We start from the raw sequence: 23,140 nt of genomic DNA on the forward strand, positions 1-23,140 counted from the left end.
CTGATCTGGATGTTTTCTACGGATTTTTTCTTATAATTTAATTATAACTTCTTTGAAGTAAGTCCGATTAACCATTTGACCAATTCCAAGAAATTCGTAATATTATATTAACTTGCTGAATTACCCATCGTCACCGGGTTATTAGTTGTTGGTATCTGGTAAGATTAAATTAAAATAAGATTTTTTTTTTAAAAGATGTCATATTATAATAATTGTTTATTAATCTGATTTTTATCGGTAATATAATATTTTCTCTATAAACTACATTAGCTGTAGTTCCTGTTGGTGCCAAAATAACTTAACTCGTGAGCATACTGACTCTGGAGCATGTCACATACAATTAAACCATGTGAAAAACAATCTACTCTTATATCGATCTCTGAAAACTTCAAGGCTTGCCCTTGTGATTTATTTATTGATTTGGCAAAACATACTTTTACAGGAAACTGCATTCTTTTGAATTGGAAAGGAAAATCTGATGGTATAATTGGTATGTGAGGAAGAAGAACTGATTCACCTTTTGCAGATCCAGTTATAATAATAGCTTCCATCAAATCTTTTGTAAACCAATAATCTTTAGACGTGTCCCATTGCGCAATTTTGATGGACTAAAATTTCTTAGAAGCATTATAGGACAACCAATTTTGAATATTTCTATCTGCGTTAATCACCACCTTAAAATTAGTAGAATGTTGACTTGCATTCTCTACTGTGGTTTTAAATTCTTAAATACACTTATTTTCAGTATACAACATGTTCTGTAGCTGTTTGACTAATGCTCGTTTAACTTTTGTATAAAGAGAGCATCTAAGTTGAACTTCTTTTTCATCTTCGCCAACAAAATATATTTGTAAAAATGTTGGATTTTCCTGAGTATTTTGAACCAAACTGCCATAAAAATGGTATACTTCGCCTTGAACCTTAAAAAAATGGTTTTCTCGTCTTTTTTTTATCTTCCTTGACTTGGTTATCTTGAGGTCTATCTGTACATCTAGCACGGCAACGCTTCTTACTTTTATTAATTAAATTGTCTGTAACACTAACATTATAACAAATAGACAAATCGCTCTCTGAAGAAAAAAATTAAGAATTTTAAAATTAGATAAATAAACATCGAAATGCCCACTATTAATATTTCCGGTTAGACGCAATCTTTTTGTTGGCAATGTATCTACACCAAATTTGGCATAAGATTATTATTATAAATTTCAAATACATATGGAAAAATATTTCCAGCTGCAAACCATTCACAGTAACCAACGTAGATAGTAGGATATTCTATACCATGAACATAATCCTCAGCAGTGGAAAAGTTATCACCATATGAATTGTAAGATATATTAACAAAGATATTCCAATAATCAGAAACATACGGAATACTATTGTATTTTGAATCTCCTGGCATCTTTCTTGAGTCTTATATAAATGAAAGGTATAGGCAGGCACCATCACCGATAATTGGTACAGATATTTGAGATGTTAACATTCTATTCACAGTAATTTTTTCAATAGATGACATTTTTTAAAAATGAAAATGAAAAAATTAACTGAATAATACATAATATCTTATACCCATATTATATTGCCAATGAAAACCTCTAATCAATAATAATAATAATTTAACAATATAAATAAATAAATATAATATTAATAATATCTTATATTGCTTGATAGATGGCGCCATTGTTGTATACTTGCAACCACATTATTTTATTTTTAGGGGTTGAATTTCTAAAAATCATTTCTTATAGCATGGTGAAATTATAATATTAATCCATCCTGAAAATTTCAAGCAGGTTAAAGAGGACAAATTCCTTTATATATGTATATATAGATATTATAATTCCCAGTTTTGATTAGAGTAAGGTATATAATTTTCTATCACGTCGACCTAACCTTGTAGCAGGAATGAAAATATATTATTGTACTGCTGTTTTAACAAAAACACAGTTATACCGTAATACCTATTCGGACCTAACCTATCTATTTCCCACACTGGCGTATGATCTTAAATATTATACGTAATTATTGTGTTCAAAGCCGAGCGAGATATTTCCGAGAAACCATCATGAACATATTTAACTCGTATATACGAGTACCTATAATAAGTAAGTCATGACGTAGTATCAACGAAATATAATTATCGTCCGTTTAACGGTAGTGTGCACACAATATGCAGTAGGTGGGTACACTCCTATATTTTTATTTCTCTGTATTTTTATTTTTATTTTTTTGTTGTTTTCAATTGCCCCGGTATTGTCAGCATCCGCTGTGGAGGAGTTATAGTCTTCCAATTGAATGTCGCGCCCATGTCTACAGTGAATTTACTGTCATCGTCTTTATTATTATTACTATTATTATTTAATACTGTTATAAAACACCGCCATCGTCGACGCACCCAAAAATACCGATTACCTCACGGTGTCGGCCGTGAAACGCTAATACGGAATAAAAATAATGATGATACCCAACAATAATAATAAAATCCCTACTTGACGGCGACTGAAAATTGGATCTTATAAAAGGACGGACGTTCTGGCCGCTGTAGTTCACCACAATCCGTTTCAGCGCGTCGTCATTTACATAATATTATTCGGAAAACGATATACTTGACAAATTTTTCGTTATTTTTATTGATCAACAACCACGACGATGATGAGCTCCTCGATGACCGGCCCGAGCGGCGGCGGTGGCATGCAGAAATCACCAGCTGGAGGTCCTTTGCCGTCGTCGCCGCAATCCGCGGTCGACAAGTCCACGGCCGTATCGTCGGGCTACGGCACGTACAACCGGCGTGGTACCACGACCACCGTAGATCGCCGCATGCGGACCGACTATGACGACGACGGTGATGACGACGACGACCGACTATCCGAGCTGTCCGACTCTGGACATTTTCTGGCGAAAGGTGCGTTCCTCATTACACCCAGCAACGAGCTGAACCTGGAGAAGGCAACGGCCATATGCGAGAAGATGAACTACAGAGGACCGTATTCGGTGACTAGGACAGCCACCGGCATACTATTCAAGTTCGCTGAACAAGACGACTATCACGTGACGTTCCGCAAGGGGTTTCACAAAGTGACCAATTCGAGGTTCTACAAGAAGGTAAGTGGTAATAATTGGCATTGAAGTATTATATACAATATAGGTACTTCTTAAAAAAATACATTTTTCCTCTAAGCATGTTAACTTATGTTTTGTCGTTATCAATAATTTAACATTAGTAAATAATTTTAGTATAATATAATAAATAACATAATATATAACTAATTTTCAAAACCAATATGAGATTAACACTATCAGAATATTGATTATGAAATAAAATAACGTATAGAGTTATAATATATAAAATGTTATTAAGATAGAAATGTACAAATTTTATCCAATCGCCCAGAAATCGAGGCTTACCAATAATAGTAATAATAATAATGACTACCTGATTATCACAGACTGGATTAATATTTGTATTGAGTTTTTAATTTAAGATCTATATTTGTCCGATAAATTAATTTTGAATTATTTCTACAAAAACTTTATCATCTTAATGTTGTTGAGAATAAAAAAGAAATATTCGTATTAAACTATATTATCAAGGGTAGCCTAGTTTATAGTACAATTATAAATTCAAAAATAAGTATGTAACTTATAATATAATTTCAAATTACGTTTAATAATGTTATTATCTTTAATTTATTTAAAAACACATAAACAATAACAACTGAACTCATAATTTTAGCTTTGCAATTCTAGAAAAGAATGAAGAAGGTTAAAAACATTTTTATTTTTTTTTAACTTATAGAAACGAAATTTTATGACGTTTCACTCAGTGTATTATTTCATTAAACTTAGTTCTTTTATAGTTTACTTGCATGTAGAAGTACAGAACGTGACTAGAAATAACAAATAAAAATCAGTCGAGCCACAATAAATTACTTTATACGGTTTATAAACTATGTTACACAAATTAGTTTTCGTAGTTATACAAATAATATTATAATCACATTATCTCTAAACAAATAACATAATATACCCTTATAAAAGTATGATAAAGCATAAACTAATTATTTTTAAATAACAAACATGGTTGTCGTATTATTTATAAATTTACAATACTTTAATTATATCTTAGTTTTATTTTAATTTATTCAATGTTTCAAAGAAAAAGAGTTATAACTTACTAATAAAAAGTAATTTTTAAAAGATTCTATTAAGTCCTCTACAGAGTTTTAATGGTTATAATTTAAAGTTATGTACACTGTACATAATATTATAACAGGAAGTAATTTACAAGGTTTGGTTTTTAAATAGCCTTTAGTGCATAAAATAAACAAGAAAATTTGAAACCAAAATTAAAAACATCTACTTTGAAAAACTTTTTTGCTTATTTCTTAATTTGAAAGCAACAACCGCTATTTTTTTACTGTAATGAGATATTTATGAATTTAATACAAATCTGCAGAAAAAAAGTATTTAGCACATGATTTAAATCATCAAAAATTAACTTTTGAATTTAAAATAACACAAGTACAAAAATTATTTAAATAGTATATTTATTTAGTTTTACATTTCAAACTTAAAGTTTTGTTGATACGACTTTTACGATACGAAGAACTAATCAATATGCGTTTTTTATTTTCATAGAGTACAAACAACATTTCAGCTAAGCAAAATGTAATTCGTGTGTCAGAGTAGTAAAGTTAATAATTAATATCTATATATTGTCATAATATGACTCTTTTAAAATTATTACATAATTAGTTAGTAAGTAAAGTAAACGAAACAGATGTAAGTAATGGGTCTGATATGTTTGCCCGACACTCAAATACCCGACACCTCAATTGCCCGACACCATTTTCCCGATACTACTTTTACCCGACAATGTATTTGCCCGACAACACATTTGCCCGACAATACATTTGCTTGACATTACATTTCGCATTTTTTTACTGTAAGTACGTAATATTATTATAGGTGGTACCTTTTTTTTATTTTCATTATTTTATTATTATAGCTTTTTAAACAGACAATAATATTGTTCTGCGTTAAAGTATTAAAGTAGGTAACAAAACTACATAAAGTAATAATGTGGTCGATATACTAAACTGCTATTTACGATAAGATTTTTTTCCCAATTAACCGATAGGTGATAGACAGACAGCGAGTAGACTTGTATGAACTACTATTTGCGACACGAACTATGATCATAGTTCGTGATTTGCGATAAGATATTATTCTTTCCCAAATAGATAGGCGATATATAGACAGTAGGTTTTAGACTGTAGGATTAGTTATATAATTTTGAATAATTTTTGACACACATTTATGTATAATATAACTTGATATTGTCGACTGTCGGACAAATGTATTATTATTAATTATTATTAGTTATATGTATAATTTTGAATAATTTTTGACACACATTTATGTATAATATAACTTGATATTGCCGCCTGTCGGACAAATGTATGAATTTTTGAATATATACCTAATAATATATAATATAATAATAATAATATATTTTTGAATATATTGTCGGGCAAATGGAGTCGGGAAATTGAGGTGTCTGGCAATTGAATGTCGGGAAAGTGTACTGATCCCGTAAGTAATAATGTTTAAATAACAAATCAGTTTAAAAATATTAACGTACGTGGTTATAAGTTAACCTAAGATCGTTGGAAAATTAAAAACTTGACAGTAAAGTATAATTTTACTCAGTGTATTTGGATGATTTTCATTATTTATAGATACTACTTCTTTCGCCATAATTTGCTATTCAATCAGCTGTAGTTGTCGATAACTTCGCCTTGACGAACACAAGGGTATTTTTCTAGTAAACACCAATATCGTGGGCGTGTGAAAGAAAATTACCCGTCAACTATTACAGTAAGAAAAATGACATAAAGTTTATTGTATTGTATCTGTTTGTTTACCCGGCATTGAATAGGAATCGCCACAATCTAAAAATGTTCTCTATCTATCATTCCTTTGTATATTTCTTTCAAAGACTTTTTTGTTTAAACAGAAAAACATTTTTTTTTTTTTCATAAAGCTATGAATAGGTTTTATTAAAATATTACTCATAGAAAAATAAAATGGAACTGAAATCCGAAAAATTTAAAATTACCATCTTTTTCATAGCTTTTCATATTATATAGGTAATAATATTCATTGAAGGATTCAATATGAATCGTGACCATACTATTTTAAATTTAAATTATTGTTTGACTATTAACATAATAACACGTAAATATTTAACTAGGTATATATAATTTAAGTTTTTTTTTTTTTAATACTATCTATTACTTCTTCAGTTGCTATTGTTCTTTTTTTAAACAGATTGAATAAAATATTGTAAAATCAAAAAATATATAAATTAAATAATTGAAAAAAAAAATTATTTATTAATATCCATGTCAACAATGTAATAAATAATAGATATAAAATGTATTGTAGAAACATAGTATGTAGTTAAAAGCTCTTCCCACTTCGCCCGATTTTTCTCAAGTATAGGGTAATATTACATTAATGCTATATAATATAATATAATATAATATAATAGCATTGTGTTCAGCAACAGATTTTCTAGTAAATTTTATGATGCCTATAACAAAGAAACCTTTTAAAATCAAATTGTTTTAATAACATTTTTATTAATCTTCATATAAAAATTAAATTAATTCACCAATATAAATATGTTTTACTTTAATAATATTATTATCATCATTACTTTTTTAAATCGACAATTTATTGGAAAATATCCAAGTAGACTCTTAATGCACATCTCTTACACACAATAAATGGACGATGAGAAAAAATAATTGAACACATATTTATTGCGTGTATTGATCTTCGATAAAGTCGAAAGTTTGAAATTACACACCATTGCGCATAATTATCTATAAATTAAATGTTAAACATAGATTTCTTTTTTTTCATAAGTTTAAAAATATAATCACTTAAAAAGTTTTAATTTTTTTTTTTATGAAAATCCGTATGTTGCTTATTAAACAATTAAAAATAATAATAAAGAAATATTTTTTGTAATATGATAATTTATAATATACTACATGATAAACATAAAATTACAACACATACAAATATACCATTTTAAATGTTAGTATTTTTTTTGATTTTTTTTTCAATTATAACTTAAAAAATATTTAATGTATTATAAACTCAAATTATTAGGTTATTTGGTATAAAATTGGTTCATATAATCAAACATTGATGTGAATAACGGTTTAGTCCTATAAATGTTAAATGTATTTTATTTGTAAATTGTTAAATGCCTTGAGAGTTTTATTTTATACTATATCTAAACAATTTTGTATGCAACCGAATTTTAATAAGCCAATCTAAAATCCCATTAATTCTTAAACTTTAATACTGTTTACGTTATACCTATTCACTTTATTTAAAAATGGCTTAACTATTACTTTTCGTTTAGTAATATTATTATTTATGTTAGAGGTTATAAAATATCAAACACAAATTTATAGCAATCACTTTATAGTATACAATAGTTTTATTCATAAAAATACATTTCACATTTGTTTAGATATTAAAAATAATATAATGTTATTAAAAAAAATATTATATAAATCAAATTACCAAATATTTTCTTTCAGAATCAGTGTTTTTGTAAACATATAGGTAGTTTAAATATGTTTTATTACATGTTGGGTATTCATAGAATCGCTTCTAAGTACCATATTAGCTTTTATAATAATATGATAATATGACGTTATCAATGTGGACAGTTTTGGGTTTTTTAAAAATGTAATTAATTTAAAAAATAAATATAATACTCAAATATTTTTTTAGGACCAATTATGTTGGTTTTTGAATTAAATTTTACTTCCTATAGGATAAGGATATTTATTAAACATTGTATTATATTATAGACATTTGTTCAGTTAGTATTATCATAATAATAAATATGTCAATATACTGCTTCCGTGAAAAACTATGAGCTGAAATTATTACTTTGAAAGTCTTAATTGCTGTAACTAAAATTACAATAAGTCGCATTATATTAACGATGATACCTATAGTAATTAGTTTGAAAAAAACCAATTGTTTTTTGTTTCTAATGATATTATTATTTATTCGAATAATTTGTTCCCAATTACTTCACATTAATTGTGTGAATCTATAATTATCTGTGATAACAATTATATTCAATACTTGCATTAAGAATAAAAATACCTTATACTTTATAAAATTATCCTCAGATGCATTTTAAAATTTAATTATCATAGGTAATTTATTATAACGCGTTTAATAATTATAGTTATAATTTGTATTAAGTACTTTGTTATTACTTATTTCCAATCAAAAATGAGTTTATAATATAATGTAAACTTAATCATATTTTCCATCACCTCCTAGTATGTATTTATATCATATTTTTATTATATTTTTCAACAAACATAAAAATGGCGTTATAAAATATAAATTAATACCATAAAATTAATCTCGGAGTACGAAATTATTACAAATACTACTATAAAATATAAATCAATATAGATTTTATGTGACGTTGTACAGGTAGGTTATTTTATATGTCGTTGTACTTTCGCATCCACGATGATGGTGTCAGGCCGTATGGGATACGTGAGTGGTTATTTACAATACATGCTAACCACGCAAAGCATATAATAATCGATGGAAAAATGGATAAGTTATATAGGATTTCCGGAGTAAAGTTTGGTTTGCGTATAGGCACGAGCGCTAATAAAATAAAACGGTCTGGCAAGTTAGAACGTTAAAAACTTTCCGCTCGGGTTTAATATCGCCCTGCATTATACGTAATATTACTATTATTACTATTATTACTATATACACATGCATGCACGCCGGAGGACCCCGAGAGGCTTTTAGGTCGTTCCCGGGCCACCGATTAATTTGATGCATATTTTAGAATGGCGGCTTATATCCCGAAAACGCTCACGATAAAAAATGTAAGCGAAGCACGTCGTCGTTCTTGTGAAAAAGTGAAAAAATACAGAAAAAGACGATTCCCCTAAAATGGGGGATTAAAAGCATAAAATGCGATCAAATATAAAAACATTTTATTATATTATATATACTATTGTGCAGCAGTAAAAGAGTAAAAAGTGTAGTGGGTACACTAATCTACGGTTTCGGAAGGTTTTATCATTTAATAATAGTGAACATATGATTTTTACGACGAGATGTGATAACGACAAAAGTAAACCAAGTATAAAATTAACGGTCTCATGAAATGTAATTTTTTTTTTTTCTTGCGAACAATGTCTGTCATGGTATTATTATTAGATAGTCGCTCGCATCCTGTGGTCATTTCTACTGTCTGAATAATATTTCTTTATTATTAAAAATACATTTTCGGTGGGTGCGGCAGTAATTTCAGTGGCGTATTATTATATTATTACGAAAAATGTTGGTGAATATTTGTAGGCCGTTTAAGAAAAATGACCATCATAACTTATTCGACTTATGAGTTGTCAGCTCTCTTTACCTTGTGCATATTTTTTTTGTGCAAGCCGCGATCTCAAAATGAAAAATACAAATTCTTGCTCAATTCACTTTTTGAATACATAGGTAATATATTACTCCTAAAAGTATAATATACCTAATTATTAATAAAACCTATTGCTATATATGATAAATCAGAATAAACAATTATTATTATGGCAAAGAGTCGTTTATAAGATCACACGGCAGAGAATAAAAAAAAAAAACTTAAAGCCAATATTATAATCATTTAGAACATTTAGAACATTATATACCTACCTACAAAATGTTATATAATATACTGTACGGTTGAATGCTAAAGAAGTTGATGCTAACCAATCGGAAACTCAACAAATGGGTGAAATGTAGCGTTTCGCGATCACACGGTCGAGCGGTCTAACAAGCTTTGGCAATTTGTATATTATCAAGGACGTATGGCCTTTGAATTTATTAACAAACGCATCTCGAGCCATTCCTTAACTCGTACCCAGTATGACACACATACATAAACGAAATCAATGAACAGACTTTGGACGATCTGTTCGTTATATTTTCTACAGAACGTGGTAAAACAGAAAACTACAAATATAGCCATATGATTATTGTGGTGATAAAACGCATCATATATATATATATATAGTATACACATATTTAATTCTGTTATCGTAAGTTATTGAACGCATTGATATAGACAGATTGTAATCGCCATAATAATAAAATAATAGACCAAGTTCATCGTTTATGGTTAACAATAATGGCGTCCAGTTTGCTGAAACGGCAACCGGCGATATTGTTAATTGCTGGACTTCTCGGACAGAGCCTTGTTGATTCAAAAAAAAAAAGAAAAGAAAAAGAAGTTAAAGTTAAATAAATTTTAGTTTGTATTGATAAATATTATACTTTCAACTGTCATAAATTAACCAAAAAATACATTAAATTATGCGTGATATAATATAATTGCCAAAATTTTTAGATATGACGCTCAAACTTCCACGATAAATATTGATAACCAGCGAACTCTAGATCGACATCACAGATCTTCTATTGTGAGTTTCAACAAATGCATGGATAGAAATAACGTTTCTAATTCTTTTCAAAATTCTGAGTTCAAAAATGTATTAAATCGTTCATACATTATTTATTCTACAATCGATTTATATTTTACGACATAATCAACTATACTTCCGAGAGCTTCAAGAATTTTTTTAGATAATAACTTTTATAATAGGTATTATAATATTATGATATTATATTCAGTCCAACGCTCGGTAATTCGAAGTATATTCATCAATTTTTTAAAAAAAATTAAAAAAATTAAACTTAATTAAATTTTCAAAAAATAATTTTACTTTATTATAATATGATATGTATATATCGTTTTAAGAATCGTATTACGAAAAAAATATATATACGGAACCCTATATTGAGCCCATCCACTTTTCTATCGAACGCATCCATTATTAATTATTGATACTTCAAAAAGAACGATTCGGCAACAACCTCATCAGCAGCGGATGTTCAATTGGAAATTTAAGCATCGGAATCCCTTACAGGTGTAACTGATTATTGCTTATTAATTCATGATCGTATTGTAAAATATATACCTTTTACTAGAGAAGTAAGAAACTTGCATAATTTTATTTATAATAATAAAAAAAGTTTATTAAATAATTTGTGTTCTTTTCTTGAAATAATTATTATAAAAATTAATATAAAAAATATTTTCATAATTTTTGTGTGACAGACGATATAGATACACAATTTATAATGTGTTATACTTGTTGAGATTTTGTGTTACTCTGTGAACGTGTGTAGAAATTACTTTGTAAAAAAGGTGCTCAGAACATACATTACGGTTTTTGAGAATTTGTGTTACATGGTATAGACATAATATATAGATGCCCACTTGAACAGAAATCTTCCTGTAAAAAAGATGCTCAGAGCATTCAAATACATACTATTATTACTTTCTTTCTTAATTTAATCTCACCGGATTTTTCCGTGTTTTTTATGTCAATTTTATTTATTTTTTATTCTTAGTTTGAAATAGATTATTCCAAATGGTTTTCTTTTTAAAATATTAACTGTTAGGTGTATCTGATGTTGTGTTTAAGTTTATTTTCGTGAAATACTGATGTTATGAGTTAAATCAAGTAAATATGAAATCTAGTACCTATTTCATTTTCAGATATCAAATTATGACAGGAATTCCACTTTAATATTATTATTTATTTATAAATACCTAATTCATATTATCTGTTATTGGATCCATAATTGTTGTAATTCCTTTTTTGATTATTAATTCAGTTCGCCTATATAATTACTTATAACTTATAGGCTATAGCGTTAAAAAAATGGACTGATGATGATTATGATGGTTCAGTTGGAGTTGGATATATAAAATTATTGCTTAGTAAATGGTCTATATTCCGGCTTTATATATATTAAACTATTTGAATATATTACCTACCAATCTTGGATATTTAATTTTTCAATACCAACAACTAACAAGTATATTGACATTGTCATTGATATATTATTCGTTAAGCCCTGTCATAGTAAACCGTACGTTTTCAATGTATATTATAATCAAATGGAATGCGAGATCAAAATTATTTATATATTAAAATTAGCACGAAATCAAAGTATCAAATTATTATTTCTTACAGACTACAGTGAGTTTATGTTTCTATTTTTATTATTTTCAACTATATATGTTAAATTTGATAAACAAAATCATAAAATTCATATTGACGATTTGAGTACCTAGGTGCCCCTAAAATATACATATACAAATGGTGTCTGATAATAAATATATTATGTGCCATAGATATTTTATTATTTTTAGACCTTAAATATTTTCGAAAATAAAATAAAACTTTCCATCTGAAGTGGCAGTTTTATTTCGAAATTGTGCAGTAAAATAGGTACCCATCCTTTATGAAGTATAGTCATAATGTCTACGTAAAATAAAAATTGATTTCCAGCTCGGTATCATCTACACGAATCGCCACATAAAAAATATGTGTAAACGATTGACGTTATTTTACATTTATAGAAATTTATATTGTAGTCAATTGCCTTTCAATGCTTAAAAATTCTATATTTATATAAAGGTACATCTATAAATATGTACAGATATTTTCAAAAAAATGTGCTCTCCCTTTTCCGCAAGCTAAATTATAGGATGGACTTGAGTGACATTCTGAAATATTTATGATTTTTAGAAGGGTTGACTAAAATCTTATTTTTTATAATAAATTAATGTGATAAACATAATTATTATAATGTATAACACTATTATTTTATAATATAACGTTTAAATACACTTCAAGAGAGACTATCGAACTTCGTAATAGCTCCCATGCCGTAATAAATATTCACGACTGGTATAGAATTTCCTGAGCACATGTGACCCAGTACAATATACTAGAATCTAAATCATGCTGAAATAATATTCGTATATTGTTCCATTTTTTTATAATAAATTGTATTAATTGTGTACTACACATAAAACTATATTTCAACAACCGTTTACTTTACTTTTAATTTTTCGATCATGGAAAATCTGACAAGTCGACGCAAATAGGTAGGTTAGGTAGTAGTATGGCGGACAGGTAGAAAGTATAAGGTCGCGGAAATTAAAGATACTGTATATTTTTAGTCAAAATCCAGACAAACTTATAAGATTATTTTTTAATTTTTTAATTAAAAAAAATATATAAATACTTATGTAGAAAACCAAATTAATATTTTTAATGCAATACGTATAATATGTATAGAACCCATGTTTATAAATATAGTACAGTTTAGCTATAATAACACAGTGTTAGAATCTTCAAAGACGTTATAGTTACATACTTTCAGACATTTCACCAATTATAACAAATCATCATTTAATTGAATAAATTATTTTTAAACTACGGATACCAATATTTTTTACATACGTATATCTTTGATTTTTCACGAAAATACATCTTACATCCGAATATGAAAATTGGTACCACACATTATTTAACTCGTTAGTTACCACGTCACGTCACTTCGTAAGGCATAACACATATCTATATCATACGATGCCTATACATTATACAATATATTATATATAAATATTTTATACACATAATACGTGGCTGATATGTTACGAATTGTAATCGTGTTAATAATTTCTATTTGACGGGAGTGGGTGAAAAAAAATTAATTTTCTGCTTGGGTAATGTATATCACTTTTAATATAACCATCTATCTCGGAGCTGCATAATAATAATAATAATAATATGACGGTGACACGCCGCGTGACAAATTAATATCATTTGCACATAATATTATTACTATTATTATTATTATCAAAGATGACGTCTGTGTAAAATTGTATTTATAGTAATATACTGTGCACGTTGTATTTTAATACAAGCTTTCAGACGTAAAAATGGACACATTTTCCAAAAACTTATATTACTTTATTATTTTCCTCTCTAAACCACGTTACGATTCACCGTTAAAACGTATTTCAAAGTGTATAAAATTATTATAATAGTATACATTATATAGGATTAATGTTCGAGGTTTATTTGCCGCATGGATATCGTCTTACGATCGGTTTAATTTGGTAAATAAAACATTTTACGTACACCCGTTACCGTACGGGTCTTGGTGTTTTATTTCAGCGTCTCGTCGTAAAACTCCGTTATCGTTACGCCGTATATATTATATGATATTATTATTACTATTACTATTCCACGGTATAGCATTATATACGAGTTATTCACGACCACATAGTAAATACGTATCGCGATGTTATACATACGTTAGGTAGCTAGATATCATATATTATATGACGTAGTGAACACTATAAAGAGTCACCGGTGACAAAAAAAAAGACCTCATAATAATATCAACACCGAACACAGAGTTAAAATCAATAAAACATTTCACAATAGTTATATTTTATGATTATTATATTATTGTATAGTGTTGAGATCGTTAGAGCCATTGGTTGAATTCGTATGTGAACATTTATTCGTCAATTTAAGTCATTGCAATGTTTTTCATATCAATAGAATATAGTGACTCTTTCGGTATAATGAATTTTTTCCCTTGTAGAATTTAAAAAAAAATTAACAAAGAGGTACATTAGAGTATTTTAAAAAGCAAAAACAAAATAATTTAAATAAATTAATAGTTTCATTGAGTGACCAACTACACTGCCCAGATGTAAATGTCAGTAATAAGATTCTGTTCGTTATAATATTATTATTTGTGTATAGTAATGTATTAAATGTATGGTTAAATTAAATATATATTTAATCGATGGTATAAATTATAACCAATAAATGATAAATGCATAATTAACAGTCCTATTTACATGATACTTTTTTTTTTTTATGTATTATATATAACTAATCAATAAATAAACATTTATTTTATTTTTTATCTAGATTTTATACAATCTGTACATAAAAAAAAGGTAGAATAAGCATAAATGATGTTATTTTTAAAATTATATATATGTATTAGCTTGAGTGTCTTGAGGGAAACATAAACATTTAAACTAACGAAATTCTACAAACATTATATTTCAACAAATTGTTATCATACAGATGTTATATATAATGATAAGTTAGAAGCATTTACATTTAAAAAAAAAAAAATTTGATGTGTAAAAATGTATTTTGGAGGGGGCATATGTTAAAACGTTAGAACATATATTATTTTACACAATGCCAAAGTAAGTTAATACTGACTTTTATCGTGTTCCTTATAACGTTTAACGACTAATATTATCAATTTAACTGATAATTTTAACAAAGACGTTTGGCGTTTGATATTTGATGATTTGGTACTATATTGTTGGTATTTATTTGATATTATTTTGTTATATCATCGTATAGATCCGGTTAAATTGATTTATATTGAGCTGCCAATAATATAAAATTATATATTACAACAATGCATTAGAATAAAGTAACTAATTTATTAAACTGCAGGCACTAAATTTATGTTAGATTTATGGTCTAGCGCGTAGAATAAGTTTACCCAAATCACGTCAAAAAATAATGATTTCCCGTGATGAATGTTTTTTTCACGTTTCCGCAATCATTAGAATAATGATATCACCAAATCATTTATTTATTAGACAGTAAATTTGATCTAATTATTCAAAATTCAAAAAGTTTTTAATATATTTTTAATTTATCTTTATCTAACGATTCTTGTACTAGCAGATTGTCATCGTTATAAAATGGTGTGAGTTGAAACTTGGAGATGACATGTTTTTACGCATAAGTTTTATTTCACTGCAAGTTTTGAATATCCAAAAACTTATCTCGCAAATAATAATTATAAATTCCAGATATTTTAACGAGTTTGGTACCGAACACTGTATATGAATATTGACACTGAATACTCTCCGTTTATGAACCATTATATCAAAGCTAAAAAGAGTGGAAAATTCAGTAGACAGGAATTTACAATATGATATATTATGTCAATCAATAAACAAATCATTTTTATAAAATATAAGTATCAACTTTAAGATGCATAATTTTCAATAGTTCTTTAGTTCAATTTAGTTTTTCAGTGCTCATGAATAAAATCGTATACATCCGCTATCAAATCCATAAATTATAATGATACTTAGTTTTAAATTGTAATATTTCAATTTTTAATTTAACAATTCAAGATATAATGTCTTAAATGGCATTACGTTTATTATTATGTTTTATACCAAAAACGAAACACATGCACAAAAAAAAATAGCTTAGTCATAGAAATTAGTATTTTTGAGTTAACGATAAAATTATTAATGATTGACGAGAATTGGAGGAATAGTAACTATACGTTTTTTATTACCTTAACTTGTAGTATATGATTCCAATAATTATCCTGTGGACTGAAACTCAGAACAATAATGCTCAAGATTTAAGAATGTTAGGTTTTTTCCAACACTTTTTTAAACTTAATAATGTTTTTTTTCTCAATTTTTGAAGCTATAAATTTATCAAGGATTCTTTGTATGATATTATTTTAATTAATATTTATTGAAATAAAAATATTAACATTGTAGAATTGATTTATTATGATAGTATTTAAAGCTGAATGTTGGAAAAGTAAAAATAAACATAAAAAATCATTTCCCAACCTGAGTATAGAAGATTGAAAATATATATTTTACAAATAATTGAGGGATGCCAATCTAAATACTCAAATAATTATTATAGTTTCTTAAAATAGATTTTTTTAAATTACATTTTAAACTAAACAAAATTATTTGTATATCTATTTCACGAGGCATGGCAATTTTCATCATGAGGACCAGTCTCAGAATTAAAAACGCCTATGCTCCGACTAAAAATTGGAACAAATTTCATTACAGATATTTTACTATAGTGTTTTCATTGGATTATTGACAGTCTGTACTCGTATGTTTATAGATTTGTTCTCTATTACAGTGGTTCATTTTATTTTATATTTAGTTGGTACAAATACTTTTTAGTTTAAAACCAAAATGCTCTTGTGAAGAACGAGAAACACTGTACAGGTTTAATAGTTGAATTCAGTACATTAGGTATTTTATGTTTATTAATAATTAAAAAAGGTGAAGTGGAATTTATTTACCTATAGCAAATCATTTTTTATATTAAACTAAAAACAGGGAAAGGTAATAATAACAAATTAAAGCCTTTTTTGGTTTTAAGCTTTATATAGTATAATACATCTTATATTTACTTAAATATACATAACAATTTTTTATTACATATAAATAAATGCTTAATGTTTAATAAATATATATTATTCCACAAATACAACCAAACGTTTAATGAGTTTAATGTACCAATATTACGTATTTTTATCCGTAGAATTTCCTTGTCTTATTATTAATAATTATATATTTATATTATTATTTTATATATATTCTACATTATTATGATATTATGATATTATGATATGCAAAACGATACACCGAGCTAGGGCCGTCGGAAAAAACATTGATTTTATCGGTTGAGAAATTGCTACCACCCACACACCTTTGCCACTGTCCACCACTTCAACCCTGGCCATCCCCCTTCCTGCGCCAGTGTACAGTGCCAACGCACCGCCGCTGCCGTCTGACGAGTACGCACCATTCTGGGTCATATCGTATTGATATTTCGCCACGTTTTCCGCTTTTGTCGTGGCCAACGACGCCTCCTCCGCCACTGCCACTGTCGCCACTGCCACCACCGCCACTGCCACTGCCAATGGTGCCTTCAACTGTGGTCATGGTCGTCGTGTTGTAGCCGCCACTGGTTTCGCTAATTAACATTAACCCACGCCACTGACGCCCCACCGTATCGGCCGGAATGGATGTGTGCGTGAGTGAGGAGAAGGAGGCCTCTTTTCCGCCCTATGTTCTTATCTCTCCTGTATTATCTCGTGTGCGTTTGTTTTCCTTTTTTCCCTCTCTTACTAAATGACTCTATACGCGCACGCACACTTATAGGTATATACCGTATACGATTATTATAACCATTAAACACAATTCGCACGCGATTTTTCCCTCATTTTTTCACTCTCTACCTTTCGCCAAAATCACTCTAAAAGATTATCCTTTAGATGGTTGTTTTTTTTTTTTTTTTTTGTTCTCGTCGACTGAAGTTTTTGCTTTTCATTATTATACGAGTAAAATGTCGTTTTTTTCTGTGTAGTTTTATTTTTGTTTGATGGTTCGAAATGATAATGGAACGTGTGCATCTCCAATCAATTCTAAAAGTTTAAATCTCGAGAATGTAGACTTATATTCTGTTTTCTAGATTCTCCTCCCCAATTATTCTTACAACATCTTAAAGTTAAAAATGTTGATGAAGAGTACATTATAAACCTAACCTATCCATATTAGGTACGTGTTTTTCCGATTTACTCATGCATCACTTAATATATTTTACGTATAATTTTACTCTATTATTTTTAATGTGACAGAAAATGTATGTTTTATCAAATTTTAAAATTTAATTATTCCTAAATCTTTACATATAAATAATATATAAATATTAATTATTATGATACTATATCAATCATGCATGGAATATTGAGGAAAATAAAACGTACGATCAAATTACAGTTAAAAAAACGCCCATAACTTGTTTTAAAATTGAAATATCATAAACGTAAAACATTAGATAGGTAGTCATATTTTTTATAGAAACGAAAATTTAAAATGGATTTATAAAATTATAAAGGTAAAAAATGCAAAATTGACTATATTATACTTTAGTAAGACTAAGACAACATATACGAGTATGACGTTCTTTTCATAAAAATATTCTCAACACTTTTAAGAATATATCAATGGGGCACAATATATTATGTATTATAATTTATTTTTTTCTGATTTTCCGGGATTAGGGTTTCTTTTTATATTATACATAGGCTTTTGTAACTTTCTCTTTTATTTCATTTTCAATAAACTTTGAGAGTATGGTTATTGATTTTCTTTAAAGTAAATATTTCACTTTATACTTTATGGATGTAGAAAATATGTTTGCAATACTTTTTATTCGTTTTCCATTGTAGTAATTTTACGCCACGTAACCACGTAATATAATAGACATTATATTATTGTATTTACTGAACGTATCCAGATGGGAGTTAAGTAACAAGACACAATCTTATTTATTTTAATTTTTTTTTTAATTATATAATAAAATACTTATGAGTTGTGTCTTGTCTTAAGTAAGTAATATACAAGTCTCCCAAATCATTATAATTCTTTTGAAAAATCGATTGTTTTTAAATGAGTACTTTTGAACAAAACTTGTAGACCTAAAACTCACATTTAAATATGAAATAATATATCGTAATATAATACGGTGCATGCATGATATTAAATAATGTTTTTAATGATACTAAAATACACATCGTTATAACTATAATAACTATTTGCAGTTTATTTTAAAATAAAATAACGAAAAATTCATATTTGTAGTTATTTAATGGAAAATAGAAATCATATTAGAATTATTTACTTATGATAAGCTTTTGCGATTTACTGTTGAAAAAAGATAACAAAAAAGATTCTTAATTTAATATTTGTCGTTTTTTTCTTTTTATGTAGATAATAAAATAATTATTCCAATTTTAGGCATATAATAATAGAATTATGTAATACATTTTTTTATTTCAATGCCACTGTTAGTATCTTTTTTTTTTTTTTTTTTTTAAATTGGTTATTTATCGAATCAAATTTATTTATCTGTGATATACTTTTCCCTTATAATATAACTCCCGTATACCGCAATGGATACCTACTTAATAATCAACGTATTGTATATCGTTTTTATTATACCTAGTAACAATTTCTTTTAATATAATATTTCTGTTATCTTTCCAAAGTATATTTGTATGTCATGACTATGTTTGATATTACAACCTAAGTAATTATCAACATAACATTATAAGTGTTTTATTTGAAAAAAAAATAATAAAAATAACCTATGCCAGAAATTATACTCGATACAGTGTACTGTACCTACTTTTAATACGAATACTGCATTATTTTAATTGGCGTATTTATTATAATATTTGTTCGTAATTAATATTACATTATTATGTCTCAAAGCATCTATAGTCGGTGTGGAATAATTAACGTCACAGGAATCCGATAAATAATTAAATAAAGTCGGTTGGTACTTTGCAGAAATAAGTGTATAGAGGTGTGGATGAAGGATTTTTTGTGAGGGTGAGTAGAAGGGCACGTGACGCAAAAACGGAACGTTTGAAAATGACAAATTGCTATAACTAAATACGCATCCACCGCCGCTGGCACGACACGGCAGTCATATGTATATATATATAAATATGTCGCTGGATTATTCGGGCAAAATGATTAATAGCCGGGTGGCATGTGATATCCTCCCGACTCTAGAGCCACGACCACTCCTTCGTTTTGTCACTCTTTGCCTGTAAACATTTAGTGTTTATTTTCTTGGTTTTTTTTTTGCACCCAAACATACCTAAACAACCACTGTGCAACAGCGACGCCCAAAGAAGATTTTTTTGTTTTAAAACCACCATCGTTCGTCCTCCTCACTGGAGCAGCGCATCCCTTCAACTACCTCGGTTACGGTATGGCCTCGACGGCAGCATATCTGCTATTTTTTTCTTTTTCATAATTTATAGCTAATATATGTATACATAATTTTTCTTTTAACATAACGAGTTTATTATAATGTATTACGACACTTATTACTATGATAATAACCTACGAAATTGGATCTCCATTTGGAAGTTAAAACTTGCAGCACCGCGGGCATAACTCACTCGCATGCTCATACCAAAAGATGGTCATTAGGTATACACACATTTTTGCTTTCTCATTAATTTCAATGAAAAAATCATTAATATATCTAGTGAATATTTTATGTATACATATTTTGAACCAACAAATCAGCACCAAAACAAAATAACCAAATGCTTGTCTTGCTAATCAATGGAATATTTATAATTTTTAATTATATGTCATATAATATATGAAGATAATTTAAATTTATTCCAATTTTGACAAAAAATATAGAATAAATATATGATTATTATATAGAACATATTATATATGTTGGCCAAACAAAAACTAATATAATTTTTGATAGGGGAGGTTAAGTCATTAAGTTATTATATAAGGCATTACATGAAAAGTTTATTTACACAAATTTAAAATTATTTAAAATAATAATTAATAATAACTATTACGATAATTTATTAATAATTAAATAAATTTTTATATAAATCAACGCATTTAAAATATGATTTTGAGATGGGATTAGATAAAAATGCACTTGCTCAAATTTAAACCGAATGTGTCTAAATTATCCACTAGGATATTATTTTGTTGTAACCACTAAGTTTAAGTACCTTCCATAAAAAAATAAAAATTACCATCAAATACAAATAAAATAACCTCCCTGTTCTTTAAAATGTGCGCTATTCGAGGTAAAAATAAAATATACTCTCTATATTTAATCAATATTGAATAGCGTTAATCCATTAGGTAGCACGTTATAATGATAAGAAACAGTGAAAACTAATTTGATATGAAAGGTTTCAATGTGAGTGATTATAGTTATACTATAATATAATTAAGTGTTTTTTACACTCCTAGCTTATTTTATTGTCTATTTTATTGTCTATTTTAATTATCTGAAAAATGATTATATTCAGTAACCAAACTCGTAAATACCCTTACTTGTCACATAACATCACCGTAACTGTACCGTTGTGTTTTAGATTCCAATACCATGCAGACCACAAAAGACCTTTTCAGTTTTGGTTTATGAGATCCCTGAAGACATTCCCGAAGAAGACATTCGCCATTCGCTGTATAAATTTCAAACTGTCGTCGAGGTCGTTAGACTTTATCATGCCGGTAATTTTTTATATAAACTAAAACCATATAATATACAGAATTATTTTAATTCTTCATAAAAATAGCATATACATGTATGAGAAATAATTCAATTATTTTATGAATCCAATATTATGGTATTATATTCAAAATCACTGGGCAATAAATGTGTAGGTATTATAACATAATACATTTTGATAAGATAAAAATTCTAACTACCCTTTGGAGGTATGCGTTATTCATGCGCTTTTTATTGTTCAGTATACGTTTTAAATTTGCGAACATACTAAAAATTGATAAAGAGTATTACTATTATAAACAGAAAAGTTATGATTATTATTTTCATCAAACATATTATTATATTAATAAATGATTTTATACAGTATAATAATGTATTAATTAAAATATTGAATTGTAATTAAATTATTTATGTACTAAATAATAAACATTGTTTTAATGTATTACATAATATTATATTATACAGTACAAAATTAAATACATGATACTCAGTTATATATTTTAAAGGTGATGAAATTAATTAATTAAATAATTAGTTCGTGTTTACATTATGCTCGTACACGGGTAATCGGTTTTGGTAGTAATTCGAAAGTTTCCGAGGGAGTATTACTCAAAACGATAATAATAATAATTTACCAAGTTGGAACATCATTAAACATTACTAATGTAAACTACCAAAACAAATTCGATGTAATGCTTAAACGTCAAGTCATTTAACTCATAAAACAACAGTGTTAATTAATCAAATCGCTGATCACCATAATAATGCTTACCGCATGCAATACAAAGTTTGACAAATTAAAATTGAATAAATTGAAAAAAAAAATATAATATACATTTAAGTTGTGGAAAAATTATTTTATTTTAGATTATGAGCGGAGCGACTGAGCGAGGAATGTATTAATTTTACATCATGATGTGTGTGTGTTTTTTTTTGTGTCTGTCATCACGTTTTGGGACAGTAAAAGTGCTTCAATTCTCGACTTTAAGCAGGGGTTAAAGTGGAGGGGGACGCAGGAGGACTCAGTCCCCTTACCTCTGACGGCGGTTAAAAAGCGTCCCCTTTAACAAATTAGGATTTTATACATTAGACATTATACCTAAAATTATATATGGAACGCTTAAGACTTTATGGAGACATCAGTCCCCTCTGGAATTTTTCCCCACTTTAACCTCTGACTTTAAGTACCTCGTTCGATCAGAAAGTGAATCTAGTTGGTACTTTGGGCAGTCAGAAGTAAAAAA

At 27.6% G+C, this 23,140-nt stretch overlaps 1 protein-coding gene across 1 annotated transcript in view; it reads left to right on the forward strand.

Moving 5' to 3' along the window:
- Positions 1-2,498: 2,498 nt before the first annotated feature.
- The window catches only part of LOC107164935 (uncharacterized), a 49,271-nt gene continuing 28,629 nt past the window's right edge, over positions 2,499-23,140 (forward strand). Inside the window, exons 1-2 of the mRNA XM_015512951.2 lie at positions 2,499-3,108; positions 21,760-21,898. Of these exons, the coding sequence (XP_015368437.2) occupies positions 2,653-3,108; positions 21,760-21,898 (595 nt within the window). The 5' untranslated portion in view covers positions 2,499-2,652. The remainder of the gene's footprint in view (positions 3,109-21,759; positions 21,899-23,140) is intronic.

Source organism: Diuraphis noxia, unplaced genomic scaffold (assembly GCF_037042655.1).
Source record: "Diuraphis noxia isolate RWA-SAM2 unplaced genomic scaffold, SU_Dnox_SAM2 contig0003, whole genome shotgun sequence".
In the NCBI taxonomy this organism is placed as follows: domain Eukaryota; kingdom Metazoa; phylum Arthropoda; class Insecta; order Hemiptera; family Aphididae; genus Diuraphis; species Diuraphis noxia.